Genomic DNA, 21,420 nt, shown 5'->3' with positions numbered 1-21,420 from the left:
TTATTAAAGGCAATTGAAGGACAGTTAACATTAGCCTCCAACATGGAAATCACTGACAAACTATTTTCAACATTGGGTGAAAATAGTGACCAAGAAAGAACAGTGATCAGGAGATAGCTGTTAATGATAGACAAGGGCTGCCTGACCAACAAGGCCCATGTGAAAGCTGAAGTTGACACAGTGCTGTAAGCTTTGGACCCTGGGCCTGGGGCTGCATCAGCCCAGGGGAAGGGTTCTCTTTCTCTTATTAAACCACTCAGAGGAGTTGCCTTTTAAAAATTATCACAAAGGTGCTAGATGTGCTACCAGTGGCCATTTGTGAGATTTACTGAATGACCATTCTCTGTTCTAAAATTTACCTTCAAATATTGGAAAAAGCATTGCCAGCATTGGACATGTGGTTGTTTTATAAAGTAATATGGCATCAGTTATAGCTGAAGACTGAAGAGAGAAGGATGGCACTTCCAGCACACCTCTTCTGGGTGGCCTTTTGTCTTCATACCAGGGTACATTCACTGCAGTTATTCTAGTAAGAATGGACTTTTTTTCCTGCATCTTCCTCAAGACCTTGAAATATCACAGAGAGAATCTCCACAATTGTGAAAACTAATTTATTTTTTTTTCCTGAGAAAGGGATATAGATCTCTTCACTGCAGGATGTGGAGGGATATGTAAGAAACACCAAATCAGAATGGTGTCTAAAGTCAAATTTAGATACCAGGACAAAAGCACAAATGCCTGGGTCCTTTGTTTCTTACGACTGTGCATAGAGTTTTCTCCTTGAGAAGAGGAAACCATGGAACAAATGTCAGGGGTAGGAAGATGAAGAGTGTCTAGCCTGTGATGGACACTCAAAGAAGGAAGAGGCATGGTTAGTAAAAGAGATACATCAACATCTTCAGTGATAGGACAGAAAGGATGGGTATGCAGCAGGTGACCATGGCAGCTGGGCAGAGACTAGCACAAAAGAGAGGGAAGGAAACAGGGACTTGGGTAGAGAAGAACATATTGATGGGTAAAGAGGCAAAGGATATAGAAACGAATTAATCAGCAAGCACAGACAGTCCTTTGCTGATATGACAGACAACAGCAAGAAGAATTCACCTACAAGAAGTAGGTAACTGATCTGTGCCCCACATTGAGCCAGGGCTTACAGCAAATCCAAAGTCAGTAGGGGACACTGTGACTATGCTGTAGACAACAGTAAATGGTTCTGTACATGCAGAGCACTGGCAGGCTCTGGCCTGTTGCTAAGTGGCACATACTAGGGAATCACTGGACCTGCTGTGTTACGAAAAGAATGCATTCCCACCAATTAGAGCTATAAGATGAGCCCATTTGATCACATCACTGCAAAAGCCAAGAGGCAGTGACTTAGGAATTAAAATTCTTCAAGTGAAATGTGGAAGGCTACCAGAGGTTACGACCTGACAGTTCACTTCATATCAGAATGTTAATTCCATTTACCAAGAAGGATGATAAATCTGTTCTTAATTTTTTTAACTGTTTATAACTGCAGAAATACAGGAATACCACTAATGAGTGGTATATATGATGTAAGGAAATACTATATAGTAATAATCCAGGTTAACTCTGTCAATTATAGCTTTCTTATCACAGTTAAGATGTTTCATAAAGCTGTTTTAACTGACCCATAACATTGGAGGAATCATGAATACCCTCAAACTGTATGAAGTTTGAGGTTGCCATTTGGTCAGTAAGAATGCATCTTAAATCTGGATGACTTTCAGTTAGTTATTAAGCTCATCTGGGATAACAATGAATCAAAAGAAGGGAAGAGCAAGAAGGCTCAATGAATATGGAATTGCAATCCATCCAGAACTGCAGGAGGAAGGAGAAATGATGGTCAACAGAAATGAGAAGAGGTCCAAGAGTCCAGCAAGGACCTAAGCCATGCTGAGAGCTTCATGTCTCCCTCTACTCTAACCCTTGGAGACCCCATTCCACACCAAATCAAATGTATTAAACTGCATCTGGATGCAACAGTAAATATGATTTTGGACTGTAAACAATTGAAAATAGTTTATAATTGCTAAGTCATTGCTCTAAGTACTTTAATTTATAATTGGCTATGATTTTCAGACAATCTTCTTACACCTCTGGGAACTCCTTTTAAGATCTGCCTACAAATTGTTTTCAAATATCATGTACTTGACAAATTTAACAATCAATGAACTTAAAACGATGTTGTTTTGAAGACATTTAAACAATTATTTCAATGTTTGTCATTTAAAAATTTTGGAACCAATCCATTTTCTTGACAGGCTTCAGATAGTTTTAGAGATCCCCTTTAGGGGCTCTCATAGGCTTACCATTCAGGATGCCCCACCAGTAATGTTAATAATGAAAACTTACCCTGACTGCTCAGGTCAGAATTGTCTGAGCTTGTGCTTCCTATTACTCTTGCCACCATAGAAACCAGTAACATGATGGGCAATTCTAAAATGTTAACTAAATGGTGTTTCAACAATTCTTCCTCCTCTCAAGCTCATCTTCACCTTAAAACCTTTTCCTTCCATTAGAACATGATAGCTCCGTGTCATGATTATTTGAAATCGCTTTTTATTATATCCTATCAGGAGTCACTGCAGTAAATCCATAACATTTTTTACCTTCTAATAATCAACACAGAAGAGAAGGCGAGAGTACCACGAATAAACAATGGATCTTGTTAAATGTTTCATACCTTTCTTTGTTTGGCTTAATGTTGATGTCACCAATGATGTGGATGTCTGCAAATTTTATCCTAAATTTGCTCAGGAGGGAAGCCATTCTGAAAATATAAGAGAGAAACACTTCATCATTGCATATTTAGCTATTTTCAATCAAAGAGTTTTGATTTCATGTCTTATTTCAGCTTAGATTTTGGACAAAGGCTTTGGTTAGTGTTTGATTTTCATTACAGTACTTGATGAATACAGATCAATGTGGACCAAGTTATTCCATTGAAGGCAAGGAGAAATTTCTGTAGGTGTAGTCACTGGAAACAGCAAACCCAGCTCTGCATTCGTGTTTCAGGAAAGATAATGTGGAGCTGTCCACTCTTCCTTATCATTTGGAAAAAGGAGAGCAAGTTCCAATACTTATTGACTATTATGGATAATTTTTATAGAGTTACTGACAAACTGCTGACAAACAAATAATTATTATATATTACATCATTATAGATTAAACGATTTTTCCCCTAGAAGCTGAAGATTTTGATATAATTTCAAAGTTACAAAAAAGTTACAAGAATAGTGCAAAGAAAGCTCAGATTCACCAATTGTTTATATTTTGCCCCATTTGATCTGTCATTCTCTTTTTCTATCTACATCTGTCTTATCTATGTATTTTTTGCTTGCTGGCTTTCTACCTCCTACCTATTTTCCATTTTAAAGTAAGTTGCAGATATCAGGCCCGTTTACCTGTAAATACTTAAGTGGGTATTTCCTAAGAACAAGGACATTCTCCTTTATAAACAGAGTACAGTTTTTGAAATCAGAAAATTTAACACTGATGCCCTACTACCATCTAATCCACCAGCCATTTTCAAATTTTATCACTTGTCCCAATAAGGTACTGGAGGCTTTAAGAAAATATAAATTATTGTAGACCTCATGTTAGTTTCCATTTTAGTATGACTCTCTTTACGAGGAATTAAATATTTATAATATCTTTCTAAGAGGGGGGAGAAAATGTGAAAAACTACTAAATAAGAGCCAGTCATTATTTTGTGATTTCTAGAAGTAGCAGTTCTAGGAAGGGCTAGGACTTCAGCATGTCATGAGGGACCAAATGCCGCCAAAGGTCATTCTCCAGATTTCCGCCAGAGACCTTTGGATGCACCACACTCTCGGCATGCTTGTTGCTCTCACAACTACAGATCAAGTCTCCATGACTGAAGTAATAAGAAAGACACAGACTTACTCCATGGGACTTATTTATTTTTTAAATTAGAAGAGCTATCAACAGTCATCCATTTAAACACTTTCACACTACAAGTGAAAAACTGGGGACCCAGGTATGTGCAGTGACTGTTGCAAAGTCCTGCAGCCTGTTGGAGGCAGAGCTGTGGCTCGGACCAGATGTAGTCTCTCTGTTCTCTTCTAAGTGTGCTGTGCTAGAGTGACTGCTGTGAATTAACAGGTTTGAATCTCCCAGAAGAAACTATTGGACACAAATGCCTTCAGGCTCTTCCATTCTTGGATGCATTTACAAGTCAGAACAAAATAAACATTATACAAGATAATGATACTCTCATTCAAGACTTGAGATGAGGCTTCTGTGCCAAATGCTTGTTGGAAGCATTTGTGGAAGGGGATAAAAGGACTGAAGACAATGATTAGAAAAATTAGATAATTTACTGACCAGAAACAATCCTGGTGACTGTCTTTAAATTTATTGTGCCTCAAAGATGCTTACAGTTCTTAAAGCATTAAAACAGCAAACATCCAAACACAGGAGTGATAAATTACTTACGTAATTTTTTCTTCTTCAATGCGATTGATCTTCCCTCCGACATAGATTCTTAATTTACAGTCTTTCCATTTTTTTCTGAGAGTCAAGATATAGGGGATAAGGAGTGTTAACCCTAACAACAAAAAAAGAGTACATTATGACAAAAGAATGAGCATATCCAACTGAAAGGAAATGAGTAGCTTCATATCTTTATTCTTTCCCACATTCATAGCTCCTACATAATTTAAATCTTTGGAGAACACGGAAGTGTTATTTAACTGATATCATTTCATATACATTCCCATGCAGTTTGTTAAATTTATCAACATAGAAATTCTGCTTCCTAGTGTATATTCTGGAATTTTTTACCTCCATCATCAAACAACCACCAAACATCAATTGTGCCTTTTCCTTGCTTCTTTTTAAATTGGGTGCTGGCTTCCACCAGTTTCTGGTTGATCTCCCCCACATGCATCGACTGGATTGTGTTAATGCTGCTGTCTGTAATGAAAGAGAAAGTAGTACATCCATTTGTCTTTTGAGGAAAGAAGCAAAATAACTTCCTAATCTCTTCAGGAAAATAGAGGAAGGGTAAATAGTGAGTCCTGTTCTCCAAAAAAGGAGAGATAAAGGTCAAATTCCACAATAATATAGATGACCTTCAATAGTTCAGAAAAACTTGATTTTGATCTTATCATTACAGTTTTCATTATAAAGCAGCAGATTTTTTTTTTTTCAGATCCTTAGTAATCTCTCTCGGAGCAGAACTATTATTTAGGCAGGTACCAATGCTAAATTATCTGATACAAAAGCCAAAATGTCCCGATTTTTCCAAATTTCAGGTATAACTCAACTTATATTTTCAGATGTACTTAAAAGTAGAACATGTGGTTATTGGTTTTCTAGAGATAAGCAGAAGAATCAGAAGTACTCTTTCACTAGACAGTTTGTTCATTTGAGCGCAATTTTGGTGTAAATTCCATCAATGTCTGGATTATAAACGTTGCCAGGGACCATGAGCATCTTGACTGTCAATGACCCTTTGGTTCTAATGTGGGCCTGGCTTACTCTTTTGTTTTCTCTTCAAGGAGTCTGTGAATCTAAGGTAAAGCCATTTGAGCTGTTTGAATCTCTGTGAATGAGATGAAAAAGCCAGGAAATATGATTAAAAATACCTTTTCTTGAGTTATAGTTAAGAGTGTACATAAAGTACTTAAAAATTTTTTTTAATGCAATTTCCATCCTAACATGGACACAGCAAAAGTGTACCAGGGAACTAGGGCAGTGTTTGCTCAGAACCGTTGTTCCTATTTCCCAGTAGGGGTTTCTTTCCTACTCCATATATGTTATTTCTCATTTCCACATCTTTGAAAGTTGTGACTTCATTGCTCTATTTCAAAGCGATGGTGTCAGCATAGTGCTTAGAGTAGAGCTGACAACCTCTTCAGAGCTTGCTCTCTGATCTAAGAGGCTCTGAGGATGCTTTGTTCTGTCTTTTGTTGTTTTCATGTTGGGGCCTGTCAGTTCTGAAGCAATTATCTCATATTGTTTGTATCTCCCTAGGACCTCTAAGGGAGAAAGTTAAATATCTTTACAAAACGGACCAAACTCTGCCCCCACTTACATGGAAATCAAAGCATCCAGAGGACCGTGTATGAGTGCCTGGAGGCCGAGTTGGTCCTAACTCAGGAGAGTCGTCAGCTAACAAAGGCCTGGAGCAGTGAAGGGGCCTACTCAGAGCTGTGTTTGAAAATTTAGGTGTTGGAAACAAAACATAACATAATCTTGCTTTTCTGAACAATGAGACATGTTGACTTTCAGAGGTGTACATTTTTGCCAAAAGTATTGCAATGCAGAAACAGTGTTCCAGAATAAATAAGTCCCACTTTCACCAATAAGGACCTTAATGCTTCCCTCCTCCCCATCAGCTAGAGAACAGTATTGGTCATGACTTCTCAATTTTCCATTGCTTTTCAGATTGTACCATTGCATAGTGCAGATTCAGTGGATAGTTAATTCTTCTCATGGGTACACGAAATAATTGAAAAGGAAAGAAGATAGTAGTTAGTATCCAGATTGTCTTATTTTAATATTTATACCCTGAAAGACCTGATGTAACTCCAACTTTAGATTCAAACACATCATTTTTCTAGAGAATGTCCTTTTAAGGGGACAAAGGCACAGTAGGTTCTCCCCTAGCCCATGGAATGTTCCTGGCACCCAAGGGTACCTCTAGTGTTTGAAGAAGGGAAATGTTTGGATTTCCTATAATTCTATGTAAATATATAAAAATGATGTATTACAGGTTAAATTTAGTCCTTGGGTTACAGTAGGAAAATAAGCAAACAGAACCAAACCTTTTCCAGGGTAGGAGACAACCTCTTTGAAGGGCCTCTTTGAAAGGTTGGCTCTTATTAACCTAGACTAGCAGCTAAGTCTCAATTTGGATCTTGCTACTTGACTTGGAGACCCTGCCAGAGAAATGATCTTTCCTGGGCCTTACACCAGTGAATGACTTCAGTAACTATATAGGATTATTTGTGCATGAAAGAAAGAAATGTTGACATTCTAATTTTCTACCAGCAGAGGTCGCTGTGGACTGCATTTAAACTCAAACCGGCAGTGTTTCTGGAAAGAAAGCAATTTTCAAAAAAATCAGTTATTTGAATCACCTGTTTATTAAACTTATAACAAGGTCTCATTCTGTGGTCCTCCATTTCTGGGATGTATACTGAACATTCAGAGACAAGTGAACCATTCAGCCAAAATCTGCAGATAATTAGTGTCCATGAAGTTCCAAGTCTGGAATTCTGGTTTGTGGTAGAGATGCATTTTTGAAATTAGAATTCTATCTGGATCCCTTATTTACCTGTACCAGTCGCCTTTCAATCTCCTGAAATGTCTGCAAGGTGTGTGTGAGGTGTGTGGGTGTAGATAAGCCAGTTTGGAGGCTGGGTCACGAATTTCTATCCCCTTTACATCTTAACTAAGAATTTTCTATTTTATGACGTTCCATCTGCTTAAGCACTGTATGACTCCCAAACCAAATATTATTTTAAAACAGTTTTTACAGTAAGATGGTACAAAGGGGTGAATGTTGTTGATAAATGACGATAGCTTCTACCTTTTAGCCATACTATCTTCTCTTAAGGAAATATCTTTCAGTCCTTACGTACACTCAATGCCCCCAATGTCTTAGATGCTCACTATTGACCTCTATAGACACTCAAGTCGTGGCTCGTCTTGTAATCTTTCCTGTAAATTTTAAAGGCACTTACCTTTCTTGGGAGTTGGCTTAGTAATGTTCAGCTTGCCAGCTTTTTTAAACAAGCCTCGGAGGCCTCCACTTTCTTCTTCGCATTCATTATCTTTGATAGTGGCTTCCAAAGCCAGTCTCTCCTGTTCTAATTTCTCTAATTCATCTGATGAAAGAAGACAAAATTACTTACTCTGCTCAGAGCAGCAAAGTTTCTAGGTACAGTCTTATTAACAATTTTAATATTAAAAATGGTATCTGTGCAATTAAATGATTATTTATACATAATATGATTTTTCTGAATGATTATTAAAATAACATATATCACTAAATTGTATTCAGAAAGTAACCACTAGCTCAGAAAAATGACTCTATGTGTTGTCATAATACATGAAGACACTGGGTTTTTTATGTGTGAGGGCAAAGGAGGCTATTTAATGCCATCTTTATTTACTACAGGCAACACAAAATACCAGATCCACTGTAATAAGATCTTGTACACTGAAAGCTACTGATTTACTGACCTAAGCTACTGGGCCAGATATTTTACAACTGGGAGTGACAAAAATTACAGAAGTATACTGGGTGTATATCAGGCACAGAGCAATGCCTCCTGAATTGAAACATAAAACTAGAGAACAAGAATTAAGGAAAGAGAACCATATCTAATAATAAACCCTGTGGGGCTCCAAATACAAATTACAGTGAAAAATGTCCACCACCAACATTTCTTTCCAAGAAGCAATATACTTTCTGTAGTGAGTGACCAAAGCAAAAGAAATAAAAGCTGAGGTTTCTGTGTGCCTGTCAGAGTCCACATTGTTAAAAAGGGGGCCTCATGACACTGGAGCCTGGAATAAGAGTCAAGCTGTGCAAAATGTCCTGTCCAGGGTTTAGACCTACTAGCCAAGTTTTTATGTTGCGTTTAGCTGCCTGTTATCTTTTTTGGATTCTGATTATGACGGAAAATTCCTAGCTGCTGTGTAATCATTGCATCCCTCTCTGACCTTAACCTGCACTGAATCAGGGTAAATAAGACTTTAAAGGCAATCATATGGCTGTTAAAGAATGATGGGCATTCTTGCTTACAGTCGTAAGGTGGCGCTCTTGTCAAATTTCCTCATCTTCTTGCCTACTAAAGACAGAGCCTTAGAAAATGAGCCAGGTTCCGAGGAAGAGAGTAGAAAACCTAGATTCAGTGTTACGAAACACTGGTAGGGCTACTGTAAATGTCAACCCTCAGAGCCTGTTGCCTTATCTATCTGGGAAGTGAAGCTATACAAACTCTAGATTTATCAATTTTGTACTAACTAAATCTGTCAGGACAGTCACATCCCTAGATGGTGCTGTTATTCAGCTACACAGAATTGTCTGGCCCCTTTCCAGGTGCTAGCAATTAATCTTTTGCCAGTGGCATGAGATTTAAGGTCAAATCACCCATGTGATTTCCCCAAAGCTTCAAAGGTTCTCAAGACCAGCAAGCAGCTATAGAAAATCTAAGAAATCAGGTAGATGGTATTAAAACTTAGACAGGAGTTGCTTACCCCTGACTTTCAAAAGGTGAACACAAGCTGCATTGCACTGTGGGTCATAACCAATTACAGCTCTGCTCCTGACTTTATGTGACATTGGGCAAGTCATTTACTTTTCCTATGTCTCTGATTTCCTATTTGTGAAATGGAAAATTGTAACCCTTCGCCTTTCCCACCCTCCTAGCTTTGCAAAAAGAATAAACAGCTCCTGAACAGTGCTTTGTTGCTCCTTAGAGAACAAAGCAATGAGTGCATTTCTATAGGCAGTGTATTGATGCAACTTCTGGAAATTGGCTTAGTCATGCAAAGCAAATCAAGTATTTTGAGAAGGCTGGGAGTTATTTTAGAATTTAATATTTATTGTACACTCTTGGGTGCCAGGGACTGTGCTGCATATTATTCATTCCCAAACAACTCTGAGAAAGTACTATTATTATCCTCATTTTGTAGATGAGGAAACTGAGGCTCAGAAAGTTGAAGTAATTTGTCTGATGTCACCCAGCAAATAACAAGGGTTCCAGTGCAAAGAATTCTGCTTGACTCCAAGTTCTGTATGCTCTCCTCTATGAAGACCTTCTGCTGTTGGCTTATTGCTATTATTTCGGAGTTGTTTTTATTAACCTCCAACTCTCAGATGAACCTAAACACTCAGGTACATGGTGTAATGCCAAGTTAATTCCCCAAAACTATGGTCCCCTCACAATTGTCATTTTAAAGAGAAGACTCTAAGGATATGGGTATATATGACAGGCTGCCCCAGAAAAGCAGCATCACTGTCCTCGGTGATGGGTCACTAGCTATTACCCATTCTGTGGGTTGTTGCAGGGGTCAGCTATGGGGTAACCTGTTCTTTGCAGTCATCTGGAAGGGCACGTATTTGTGAGCTGCTTTGGGGCCAACTGCAAGGGTTACATTGGGGAGGGGCTTCTTTTACTTTTCTCTTTTTAGCAGGCTCCAGCATACCCTGTGATTAGCCACTACTTGCCATGTTCTTTGTCCTCTAATTTGGACAAAGGAGGAAAAGTAAATAAATCCTCCTTTGTAAGGATTCAGCTGGGTGAGTGAACCGGGAGCTGCTCCAATAATTTGCTCAAAGGTATGTACAAAGCCTGTCCTGGACAGAGCAAACTGCAAAATCCCAGGCCTGAGAGACAAAACTAGACTTTGTGTGAATGAATCAGATTCAGCAGTTCCCTCAAAGACGACAGAGACAGAGTCAATTCTAAAGGCTAAAATCCGCCTCCTTGGACATCTTGGATTTTCAGATCCACACAGTGGTATGACCACTTACAGTGATTTTGCAAATTCTTATTAAAGTTAATTCTTAATTATTCACTTTGTAGGTGATCTAAGGCCTCCTTCTGTGCACTTCCTCCTTTTCTCTTTTCAGTGCTAGGTAGAAGTGACATTTTGATTATCTATTCTCCTGAATTATCTATCTGGCCTACTGTTTGCCTCTGCATGCGAAATCACGAGTAGACTTTGTCCAAACATTTCTTTCAACTGGAGTACTGGCTAGCTGACTCGCAAAAGTGTACCATCAGTCACAGGAGGGATAAGGCAAGGGAGTAGGAATGGATAGATATAAACTGATTTCCACGAGGCTGACTGAAAACTACTCATTTCTTTACTGTTTCCACCACCACCACCATACATTGTGATGTTCAGGATTCACAATGCCCTTTCCAATAGTATTTTATTTCATCCCAGCACCAATACTGGGATGCAGGCAGAGCCAGTAGCATTCTCCTCATTCTCCCCATTTTACTGTGAAGGAAACTTGGGTTCAGACTATTTGAGTGATTGTCCAAGGTTGCATAGCTAGTGGCTCAGGTCTTCTGTTTTCAATTCTAGTGTTCATCCTTCTATCATCATTCATCAGTGATATGCTCTGACTGCCAGTATCTGTCTATTGAAAAAATACCCAGTATGCATTTTTTTTAAAAAACCATCCTCAAATTTCTGTCAGAAATTTCTGTAATGCTCCATATTTCCATAATATTCTTCCTCAACCTTTATTCCACTAACTATAACTATGTGATGTGGAATAGAGTTTTAAGATACATGTCTGTTATAACCCCACTGGTCTGCAAACTCCTGGAGGGTAGCTTATGTCATATTTCATTACCGCCATTTACTGAAAGTTTATTTTGTGTGAAGTATAATGCCAGATACTTAGCAGTCATCATATCCTTTAATCCAAGCAACAAATCTGTGAGGTAGGTACTGTAATTCTTCCCATTTGGATAACTGAGTTTGAACCCAGGCCTGTCTGATTCCAAAACCTACGCTTAGGCTTCCCAGACTCCCCCTAACATTCTTAGTCGTGCCCCTACCTTGCTAGTGCTCACCACCATAGTCCCTCAAGAATGGTTTGTTGAAATAAAAGAACAGCTCAGTTCTGTTCAATACAGTTCAATACATTTGACAGCATTATCTCTATAAAGGAAGAAAACCATGTGAACTGTTGTCAGGGGTGGGAGTGTGTACAGTATGTATGTATGTAAGGGGGGTTGGTACAAAAGACAATGTTTGAAAGAAGTAGAGTTAATGCTATATACAGAGTTATAAAAAGAGGGGCTGATAGCAGCTGATGGTACAAACCAGGCTGGAATGTGACAGAAGGTAGGACAGGTGGGATTAATCTGAAGAATGAGAGGCAAGGAAAGGGCTCCTTACCCTGGAAAGGGCCATCACCTGGGCATCTGGTGGGACTCTGAATCTTGCATACTAGTTTCATATTATATCACATTTACAAAGCCACATAGTTAGGGAGAGAGAGAGTAAAAGCCTGCCCTTCTCTCATGCCAAGATTAAGAGGATCCCAGAGGTTCTAATGATGGAAGAAAAAGCTTAGACTTTTAGGATCTATCAGTTGAGAGTGAGTTTCTGAGTCTTCATACGTTCCCCAAAACAGTTCTCATAGGAAAAACAAAGAGTGAACCCTGAGCTGTATCCTCATGCAAATGCCAAAACCACTTGAACAGTACTTTATTTTCTAGTCCTTTATAAACTGATTGCATGATAACCAACTGGAGCGACTATTTTGAGATTCAGTTTAGTTGTCAAGATTGCCTCGAATGTTCTATTTCCAGTCTTTTTTTTTTCTTTTTTTAGCAATGTCTTTTAGAAATAGGCAGGAGTCTACACATTGCAGTTCAGTCTGAATCTGAAAGATAGAGAATAGTCAAATATCTGACAACAAAAGAGAGAGCAGGGAAACCCACTGAGGAATCACGTATCCTCCAACTTCACAGCATCCTTTTTCTTTATTAATTATTATTCTTTCTTGATCAATCAACTCAAAGCTGTAAATGCTCACATGAATCAATGTGCTGTACCCCAGGTGAAGTCTAGTTGAATTGAAGGCAGGAAGGAATCCTGCAGTGGTTGCCTTCCAATCAAGTAATTATTTACTACACTGCCATCTGTCTTAATTTTGCTAAGCCACTCTATCAGAGCAGAACCCTCGTGCTCTGAGATGGTCATAAATCGTGCAGTACTTACATGGAACACTTGACCGCAGTATATTGCGAATCACGTTTCATCATGTTATTTCCTACCAGTACAATTTGGACTCTGTCGTAGTTGGCAAACTTGCTAAATACCCGTGGGAAGTGAACAATATGAAATACTGCATTTTTTTGTGTTGTCAGGCAATAAATTAATTTCTTACGAGAAACTATCAGCCATCAGTACTGGATGAGTTGCTGCACTATACAAGTAATAATGCTATGAGCATCAATCTTATTTACATAAAAAGTTATTCTCCTCACATAAGCCTGAGACACAGTATAGAAATAACTGTCATTAGCTGGTAAATTACCTATAAAGTTGATTTCTATTCACTGCTTTATTAAGTACAGTATATGGGCACTCTGAATTGCTAATATTTCCTTTAAATTATAATCTGTGATGACACTGTGGTGTCTGTTTTGGAAAAGCTATGATGATTATCATTAACATATTGTAATGCAATACTTAAGATTTATCAGGCTCTTATTAAGCCCTAAATTACAGCATAATACAATGAAATGCAAGCTTATTTCTTCCAATTCAAAATCTAATATGAGGGTTGTGTCATAACTTATGTAACTTCAAAACAATGCATGGAAATGTGGGGTAAAGTTAATTTCTATCATTATGCTGTTGTTTTTCTGCATGTTCATGTATTTGTGTAATGCTGTTTTTTCATTTACTCTAGATAATTGGTACTTATAATTATTTTATTAGCATCCTACCTCATTTTCCCTTTCTTGACTTAAGAAGCAAAAATATTTCAGACATCAAAGTTGATATAAATTAGATACATCCCTTGGGAAATTAAAAGGGGATGCAGTTCACTGCCAGGATTCTTTCAGAAACAAAAGAATTTGCTTGCTGTATTGCTTTATAGAACGAAATTAACGGTGCATTTTGGCAGATGGAGCAGCAAGGGGTGGCAGCTACATCACATCTTTCAGCTTGAAGAGAGCAACATACAAAACAAATGCAAATGTATAATTTAATACAAATTGTATTTTGCATTCTCATTTTTTTAGATGGAAAAACAGTACAGCACAAAAGGCCAAAAAATTAAAGTAAAATGTAGAAGGTTAACAGAACAGATCTCTTCATATTAGGTTCTCGTGATTGTCCTCAACATCGTGTCTATCTTACCACAGTCAGGCAGCCTCTATGCTGCGTTTTTGAAGGAATAGCCTTGTTCCATTCCCATCTCTCGGAGTTTACCACTGCTTCTCATTATGTAAGTCATTTGCTCTCTAGCTCTCCTTTTAGAAAGGTAGAATAGAGGCTTCAAACAGACATAGGTTTGAATATTAGCTCTACTAATTACTAGCACTGTGAATCTTAGGGAAGCCTCAATTTTATTAGCTGTAAAATGGGGACAATGATTGTATTTTCCTTATAGGGTAGTTGGGATGATAACTGTTACATGTGAACATGAAGCATAACACATGGCACATAATAAGTGCTCAAAAATTAGAGCTACTGTTGCTACAATGTATTAAGTTCTACTAGGAAGGAATATAAATGAATCATGAACACCATGTAGAATTAGTATATTTGACCTGGAGATATAAAGGGTCCATGAAAAAGAAAAGGGGCATGAAAAAGGAAGGCCGAAGGCACCAAAGGTAACCTTTACATTGCAATTTTGCATAGGACGGACTCTACTCTCAGTTTTATTTTTTAAAGCTCTTCATACAAAATCATAGAGTATACATATCCAGTAGTGGTTCTCCATCGTTTACAATTGCTTGATTTCTAATTTCTTCTTCTTTCTCCTCTTCCCTTGCAAGAAAAGAATTGTTGCGTCAAAAAATTCACCTAATTCACTCATGTTCCCTTCTGTTAGGATAGAGACAATCATGAAATGCCCAAATAGAATCTGAACCCATTAGGCACCTGCACTCTCAAATCACTTGCAGGCTTTTCCTTTCTGTGAACCTATTCGGCAAAACCCTGGTCCTCTCTACCCTGGAGACCAAGTGCCACTAGAGAAAAAGCGGACAGCTAGCAAAATTGCTCCAACTACATAGAATTGAGACTATTGTGCATGATCTTCCTCAATTTACCACTCTTACAAATCCACATACGTCTTCATCAATCCTCCCCTCTTTACTCTAATTTTAGAAGATGAAGCATTTTTCTTCTGTTTTAGGCCAACTCTTGCATTCATGCCCTTCCCTGGATTCTTCCTGTTCCTCCAGGATCTTACTGCATGGTCATCTCTTTCTTTACCCTCATCTTCAATCTCTCCTACTCTCTTGAGCCCATCTTTTTCAGCCTGGAGACAAGCCTTTCTCCCATTCTGAGGTCTGTAGGTCTCCCTGTAGTAACCCTCCTCAATCTCATTCCTCTCCTTAACTTCCAGACTTCTCATATGGTGGGCCACATACACATTCTCTGCCTCATCGTCGCATATTCTCTCCTTAACCTACTGCATTCTGGATTCTGTCAACACTGCTCTACAGAAATTGTCCTAAGATTATCTGTGCCATGTCAGTTATATTTCATTTGCAATTTTACTGGTGTTTTTTGCTATATTTGACGATGCTGATGATTCTCGTCGTTCTGAGCACTCTGCTCCCAAGACTTCCATGACAACACAGACTCCTGGTTCCTTTACTTTTCTGGCCGCTCCTTCCCTGCTCCTCCTTGGGGACCCTTCTCCTGTGCCTTGGGGCTCTTGACTATACACACTTTTGGGGTTACATTTTCCAGTGTCACAGTTTCAATTCTCACCTTAATTATGATGTCTCTTGTATTAATTTGGTGGGGCTGTCATAACACATACCATAGACTGGACAGAACACAACCGAAATTTATTTTCTTGCAGTTCTGGAGACTAGAAGTCCACTGTCAAGGTGTTGGCAGGGTTGGTTCCACTCTGAGGCCTCTCTCCTTGGTTTGTAGATGGCCATCTTCTCCCTTTGTCTTCACATGCTCTTTCCTCTGTGCTTGTCTGTGTCCTGTCTCCTCTTTTCATAAGGACTCCATTCATATGGGATTAGGACCAAACCTACTGATCTCATTTTACCTTACTTACTTCTTTAAAGGCCCTGTCTCTAAATACAGTCATGTTCTAAGGTTAGGACCACAACATACGAATTCCGGAGGACACAATTTGACGCAAAACATCTAAATCGACCTCTCCAGCTCAGATTTCTCCTTTAAGACCAGGACTGTCTAAATGCCTGCTGGACAATTCTGGTAGCATTTCCCACAGGACCTTGTTTACAACTGAACCAGACATCTCTTCATTAAACCTGCTCTTCCTCTTGTGTTTCCCATTTCCATTGGTAGCACCACCGTTCATTGTCAGCCAAGGAATATTTTTTCACTCCTCCCTCTCCCATATCCCACACATCCTATCAAACCTAAAATGCTGCTCTTTGTACCTCCAAAGTACTCTGTCCTTTTTTTCTCCATCCCCTGAGAGAGGCTGCTCTAGTCCAGGCTGTCACCTTCTCTGGCTTTGATTATTACAAGAATCTTTTTGATTTGTGTTTCTGTCTCTCTTCTAGTCCTCTTCACGTCTGTGCCTCATGTAAATGAAAGTATGAGCTCTAAAACTCAAATTTCACCATATTATTCCCTCACTTAAATCTCTTCAGCAGTTCCTCATTGTCCATAGAATATGGCCCACAATTTTTAATGTGACAAATGAGCCTTTTAAAATCAGGATCTTATATCAGCAGGTTCATATTTCACTATTGTCTGTTTCATACTTTTCTTTTTTTTTTTAAAGGGGGCTTCCCGGACCAGGGCTGGAACCCGTGTCCCCTGCATTGGCAGGCAGATTCTTAACCACTGTGCCACCAGGGAAGCCCCATACTTTTCACTTCAGTTACACGAATCTGCTTTCGGTTGCCCATATACCCCATTCCTCCATATTCCTGTGTCTTCACATCTTTGCAAATACTCTCCTCTTTGCCAGGAATGCTTTTGCTCAAACTCTCATTTTTCTCTCTCCCAACATTGCCTGGCTAACTCCTATTCATCCACTAGATCTAAAATCAAAGGTAATTTCCTCCAGGAAGCCTTTTGGAGTTAAGTGCCCCTTTTCTCTTTCCCATAATACCCTATTATCACACTAACAGTACACCCATTTTCATCATGGGGCTGTGAGTGTCTTGAGATTACAGACTCTTATTAGTCCTAGTCTACCCGGTGCTGACATGTACACCATGCCTGGTACACAAGAGGTACCTTTTGTTTTAGTGTCGTCTTGTCAGTGGACTCTATTGTGAAGTTTAGCTAAAGAGATAAGTAATGGATTAGAGTTCTATCTTAATATTTTAGCGACTCTTTAGGTGTGTCCTTCACTCCATACACAAGAGGATGTGTTTAAACTCTAAGACTAAACAAGTAGTATATGGAATCCTCTACAGGGAAAAAGCAGAATCACTAAACTGAATTAGCATTCCTGCCTCTGACTTAGATTGGTGATTCACAGCATGATACATTCAGGCTCATTTCCATGTTAGCTGCAAACCAGATCATAGACTCTTAAAATATATGGTTTTCTGAGGAAACAATCTTCATTTTCTGAAACATCTTGCAAAAATCAATTTGGCAGTTTACTTTACCAAAGGTATTTATTTTTAGTGATGCTAGCTTTGTGATTTTGTGACGAGAAGAATAATTGATATCTGCCCTGAATTATTCCGTATTTTTGGTTAGCAGGACAAAGGCCACTTGCATTAGCAATGAGGAAAACACGGGGAAAGTGTACACACCTCATGTCAGCACAAGAACGTGAGCTGCACTGTTAGGGGTTTTGTCTGTATTGGGTACTGTGCTATCCCCAGAACCTAGAACAATGCCAGGCAGGGAGTAGGTGCTCAATGAATATCTATTGGTTGAATAAAGAACATACATACCTTGCACCTGAAGAACCTGGGAGATGTCAAACCCTTGGCTGATTCTGACTATGACAACACCAATCTCAAAATCAAACGCATCACTGAAAGTGGAAGCAAAATGGTTAGTGATTTAAATGACTCCTTTAATCCTCAAGATTTGGACTAATACTGAACTTGCTTCTAGGATTTTAATGTAATTAAACTCCAAAATTTCACTTTCAGACATAGCCAGGTGCTGATAGACTTTTCTGTTTGTTTTCCCTGATGTCTTTTAAAAATGTATTTTGAGTAAAGGTAACTAACTCTTATTCAAGCAATACTATCAACTAGAATTTTGATTAAGATTAGAATTTTGATTATTTAAAATACTTGATTGTTTTCTAATGTAAACAAAACAATTGCTGAAATATTTAGAACAGAAGTTTCAAGGTTGCAAAGAGCCTTTGAAATTATCAGTCAAACCTCTTACCCATTGAGGAGGAATCCTACAACATTTTGGACATCAAGTTCCCAGTTAAAAATGTCTCCAGTTCCTCTAGGGAACTTTTATCATTGACTTTGGAGAGACCATTTGAAGCAACACTTTTTCATGGCAACTCTATCCTGTTGAAATTGGCAGTTGTGCCTTCTCTAAACTCAACCCAATGGAATTAGATTCTCTAGAAGGGAAAGAAAGCCTTGCTCTTTTAACTGTGTTCTCGCAGAACATTTTTTCTTTGCCCTTAAATATTGAGCAAATTGATTAGTACTTTGAGTTCATTTGAAATATTCTCCTTGGGAGTTCCTTTGTTCAATCGATTATGGATTGAATGAAGCCCAAGGAACCTTTCCGTTCAGTTGTCCTTCCCCAGAAACAATGCAGTTTGTGATTGTCTCATGATATGCAAACAAGTCTCTAGCCAAAGTAAACCTGAATTTTCAAATAGTGATATAAATAAGTTCAGTATAATATGAATATCCATTCAAAATTGTAACCGTAAGTGAACTTCACTTTAAAAAAATAGATCAATTGTAGCAAAAGTGCCACAAGGTAAATTTCTGATAAATCTTGTTTGAGGTGTCCTTGATTATAAAAAGTAGACAGTGTGTTCCACAAAAAATATCTGGATTCTGCATTAGGCAGAATAATGGTGGATCCCCAAAGGCATCCACATTCTAATCCCTAGAACCTATGAATATGTTACTTTACATGGCAAAAAGGACTTTGCAGGTGTGATTAGATTAAGGACCATGAGATGGGGAGACTATCCTGGATAATGTGGGTGGGCCCAGTGTAATCACAAGAGTCCTTAAAAGTGAAATTGGGAGGCAGAAGAGGAGGTCAGAATAATGTGGCATGAGAAGGACTTGACCCATCAGGAGCTTTGCAGATGGAGGCAGGGGCCATGAGCAGTGGGCAGCCTCTAGAACTTAGAAAAGGCAAGCCCAGGAATTCTCTCCTAGAGCCTCCAGAAGGGAAAACAGCTCAGCCCATACCTTGATTCCAGCTCAGGAAGTTAGTGTCTGAGCTTTTTTTTAAAATTGAAGTATAGTTGACTTACAGTGTTTTATTTGTTTCTGGTGTACAGCAAAGTGATTCAGTTTTATATATATATATATATATATATATATATTCTTTTCCATTATGGTTTATTAGAGGATATTGAATATAGTTCCCTGTGCTATCCAGTAGGACCTTGTTGTTTATCTATTTTATAAACCGTAGTTTGTATCTACTAGTACCAAACTCCTAATTTATCCCTCCCTCACCCCCTTTCCCCTTTGGTAAACCTACGTTTGTATTCTAAGTCCATGAGTCTGTCTGTTTTGTAAATACATTCATTTGTATCATATTTTAGATTCCACATATAAGTGATATCATATGGTATTTGTCTTTCTCTTTCTGAGTCTCAGACTTTTAACCTATGTATTTGTAAGCTAACACATTTGTGTTGTTTTAAGTTATTAAGTTTGAGGTAATTTTTTATGGCAGCCCATGGAAACTAATATAATTATTTTAATTAAAATTAAATCATACTTCAGAATATTACAGAAATTTAAAATCTTTTAGTCAAAGAAAAATGGTAAAATATTGTACTATTGTAGTGATACCCCTTTATGTTAATAATAATACTGTGCTTTACATCATAAAAGAGAACAGAATGAAAAAGTTAGAAAGGGAAATACAACATGGATGTCTGATTGTCTTCCTTCTGTTTTGACCCCAGTGCTGTCGTAATAAAGTCATTTAACTTCACCAAACCAGCTAAGTTTTATACTGTTACAAATTGAAGCCACCTTAACACTGAACTTTATTACCAAGAAGACCAATCATTAATTTGGTATAAAAGCCCGAAGTCTCCTCAGCTTGGTATTACTGGGTTTGATTATTTTGGTCCTTTGAATTTTTAGAATGTTTTGGATGGTAAGGAGTTTGGAAGACGAACTCAGATAATTTTGTATCAACTGATGGACTCTTTGAAGATTCACACACTTCTTCCTATTTGCTCCACCCTCTTTTGTTGCCAAAGGTGAGGACAACATTTTACTGAGGAATCTGGATGACAGTGTGGATCTAAAACCCATTTCTAAGAATGTCTAGTCAGCAACTGACTGTGATTTAAAATATATCAAAACGCTGTTTGCTAAGCCTGGCCGAATTCTGTCCCTGATCACCTGGGTTGGCCTTAACCTGCTGAACTTCGAGCAGCAGCGGGAAGTTCAGGTAGCAGCACGCGGCACCCACAGCCTTTCTATGTTTAGGGAACACAATTCAGGAGGACACATGTAATACTCAGGTTCCCCAGGTTAAGAGGACCGTTAAGTGGATGTTTGTTTGGTCAGTAATGCATATAATTTCAGAAGATGAAAATTATTTTCTTAATGCTTCTTTCTAATCGGACTAATATTAGAATACTTTTGTTATGTTCCCTAAGTCTCCCCCCAGTTATGGTAAATGTGATGCTCATTCTAGCAGGGGCCGGAGGACAGATCCTAGTGTAAGGAGCACTGTGTATATGCTTGCTTGACAGGGATGAGGATTTCTTTCCTGTGTATTATAGACTTCTAAGTGCGACCAGACCTCTCGGCACGTGCTCCACCCTGTGGTATGAAATCAGAGCGAGGTCAGAACCCAGACAGAGGAAATCTTTTCCATTTTCGGAGCTGTTGACACAAAAGATGGCTATTAGGGGTAGCTAACATTACCCCCCCTTGAGACAAAGCTGGTTAAGTATGTTCAAGCCTGGAAGAAAGGCTCAATTTTCTAGAATGGTCACTGAGGACACCCTGAGCTTCTCTGTATGTGTAGAATTTGTTTTCTCTTTACTCAAAAGAAGGAACCAAGCCAGGTAATACTTTGTGTGTATATATGTATATATATACTTTTGGAGGTTACACGGCATTGGGATCATTAGTTTAAACTTTGAATTCAGTTTGTCCTGGGTCAGAATTCCAGCTTTGTCACTTATAAAACTGTCATTTTCTGCATTGTCTCTACTTTAAAAATGGGAACAGTACTTCCCATCTGAAGTACTTACTTCAAATGCTTCTTGTGAGAATTAAATGGGATAATTCACGTTAAGGACTTTAGCCTGGCACCAGCTAGTCTTTTAAGGATTATCATTATTATCCCTTTCCCAAGACTTCTTCAATTTTTAGATATTAGATGTCACATACCTTTTAAAACTCACTTTTTGTCTATAAACCAACTCTGCTACATCAGCAAAGGGAGAGCTGAGGCTCTGGGGTAGTGAACTTATTATCCAAGGCTCAGGATAAGACAATGACTGAATTGAGCACACCAGTCAACCAAAGATCC

General features: G+C 38.5%; 1 protein-coding gene and 1 long non-coding RNA gene across 9 annotated transcripts in view; one reads left to right on the top strand and one right to left on the bottom strand.

Annotated features, from left to right (window-relative positions):
- Positions 1–21,420, top strand: part of LOC131753758 (uncharacterized) — a 127,869-nt gene that overhangs the window by 28,329 nt on the left and 78,120 nt on the right. The gene's annotated exons all lie outside the window — the stretch shown is intronic.
- The window catches only part of SLC12A1 (solute carrier family 12 member 1), a 91,166-nt gene that overhangs the window by 6,980 nt on the left and 62,766 nt on the right, over positions 1–21,420 (bottom strand). The window contains exons 19-23 of the mRNA XM_059059450.2: positions 17,640–17,722; positions 7,740–7,883; positions 4,831–4,962; positions 4,483–4,594; positions 2,708–2,794 (exon numbers count right to left, since the gene is read on the bottom strand). Of these exons, the coding sequence (XP_058915433.1) occupies positions 2,708–2,794; positions 4,483–4,594; positions 4,831–4,962; positions 7,740–7,883; positions 17,640–17,722 (558 nt within the window). The remainder of the gene's footprint in view (positions 1–2,707; positions 2,795–4,482; positions 4,595–4,830; positions 4,963–7,739; positions 7,884–17,639; positions 17,723–21,420) is intronic.

This window comes from Kogia breviceps, chromosome 3 (assembly GCF_026419965.1).
Source record: "Kogia breviceps isolate mKogBre1 chromosome 3, mKogBre1 haplotype 1, whole genome shotgun sequence".
In the NCBI taxonomy this organism is placed as follows: Eukaryota; Metazoa; Chordata; class Mammalia; order Artiodactyla; family Physeteridae; genus Kogia; species Kogia breviceps.
Note: the sequence above shows the minus strand (reverse complement) of the source record. Positions and strands in the feature narration are given on the sequence as shown.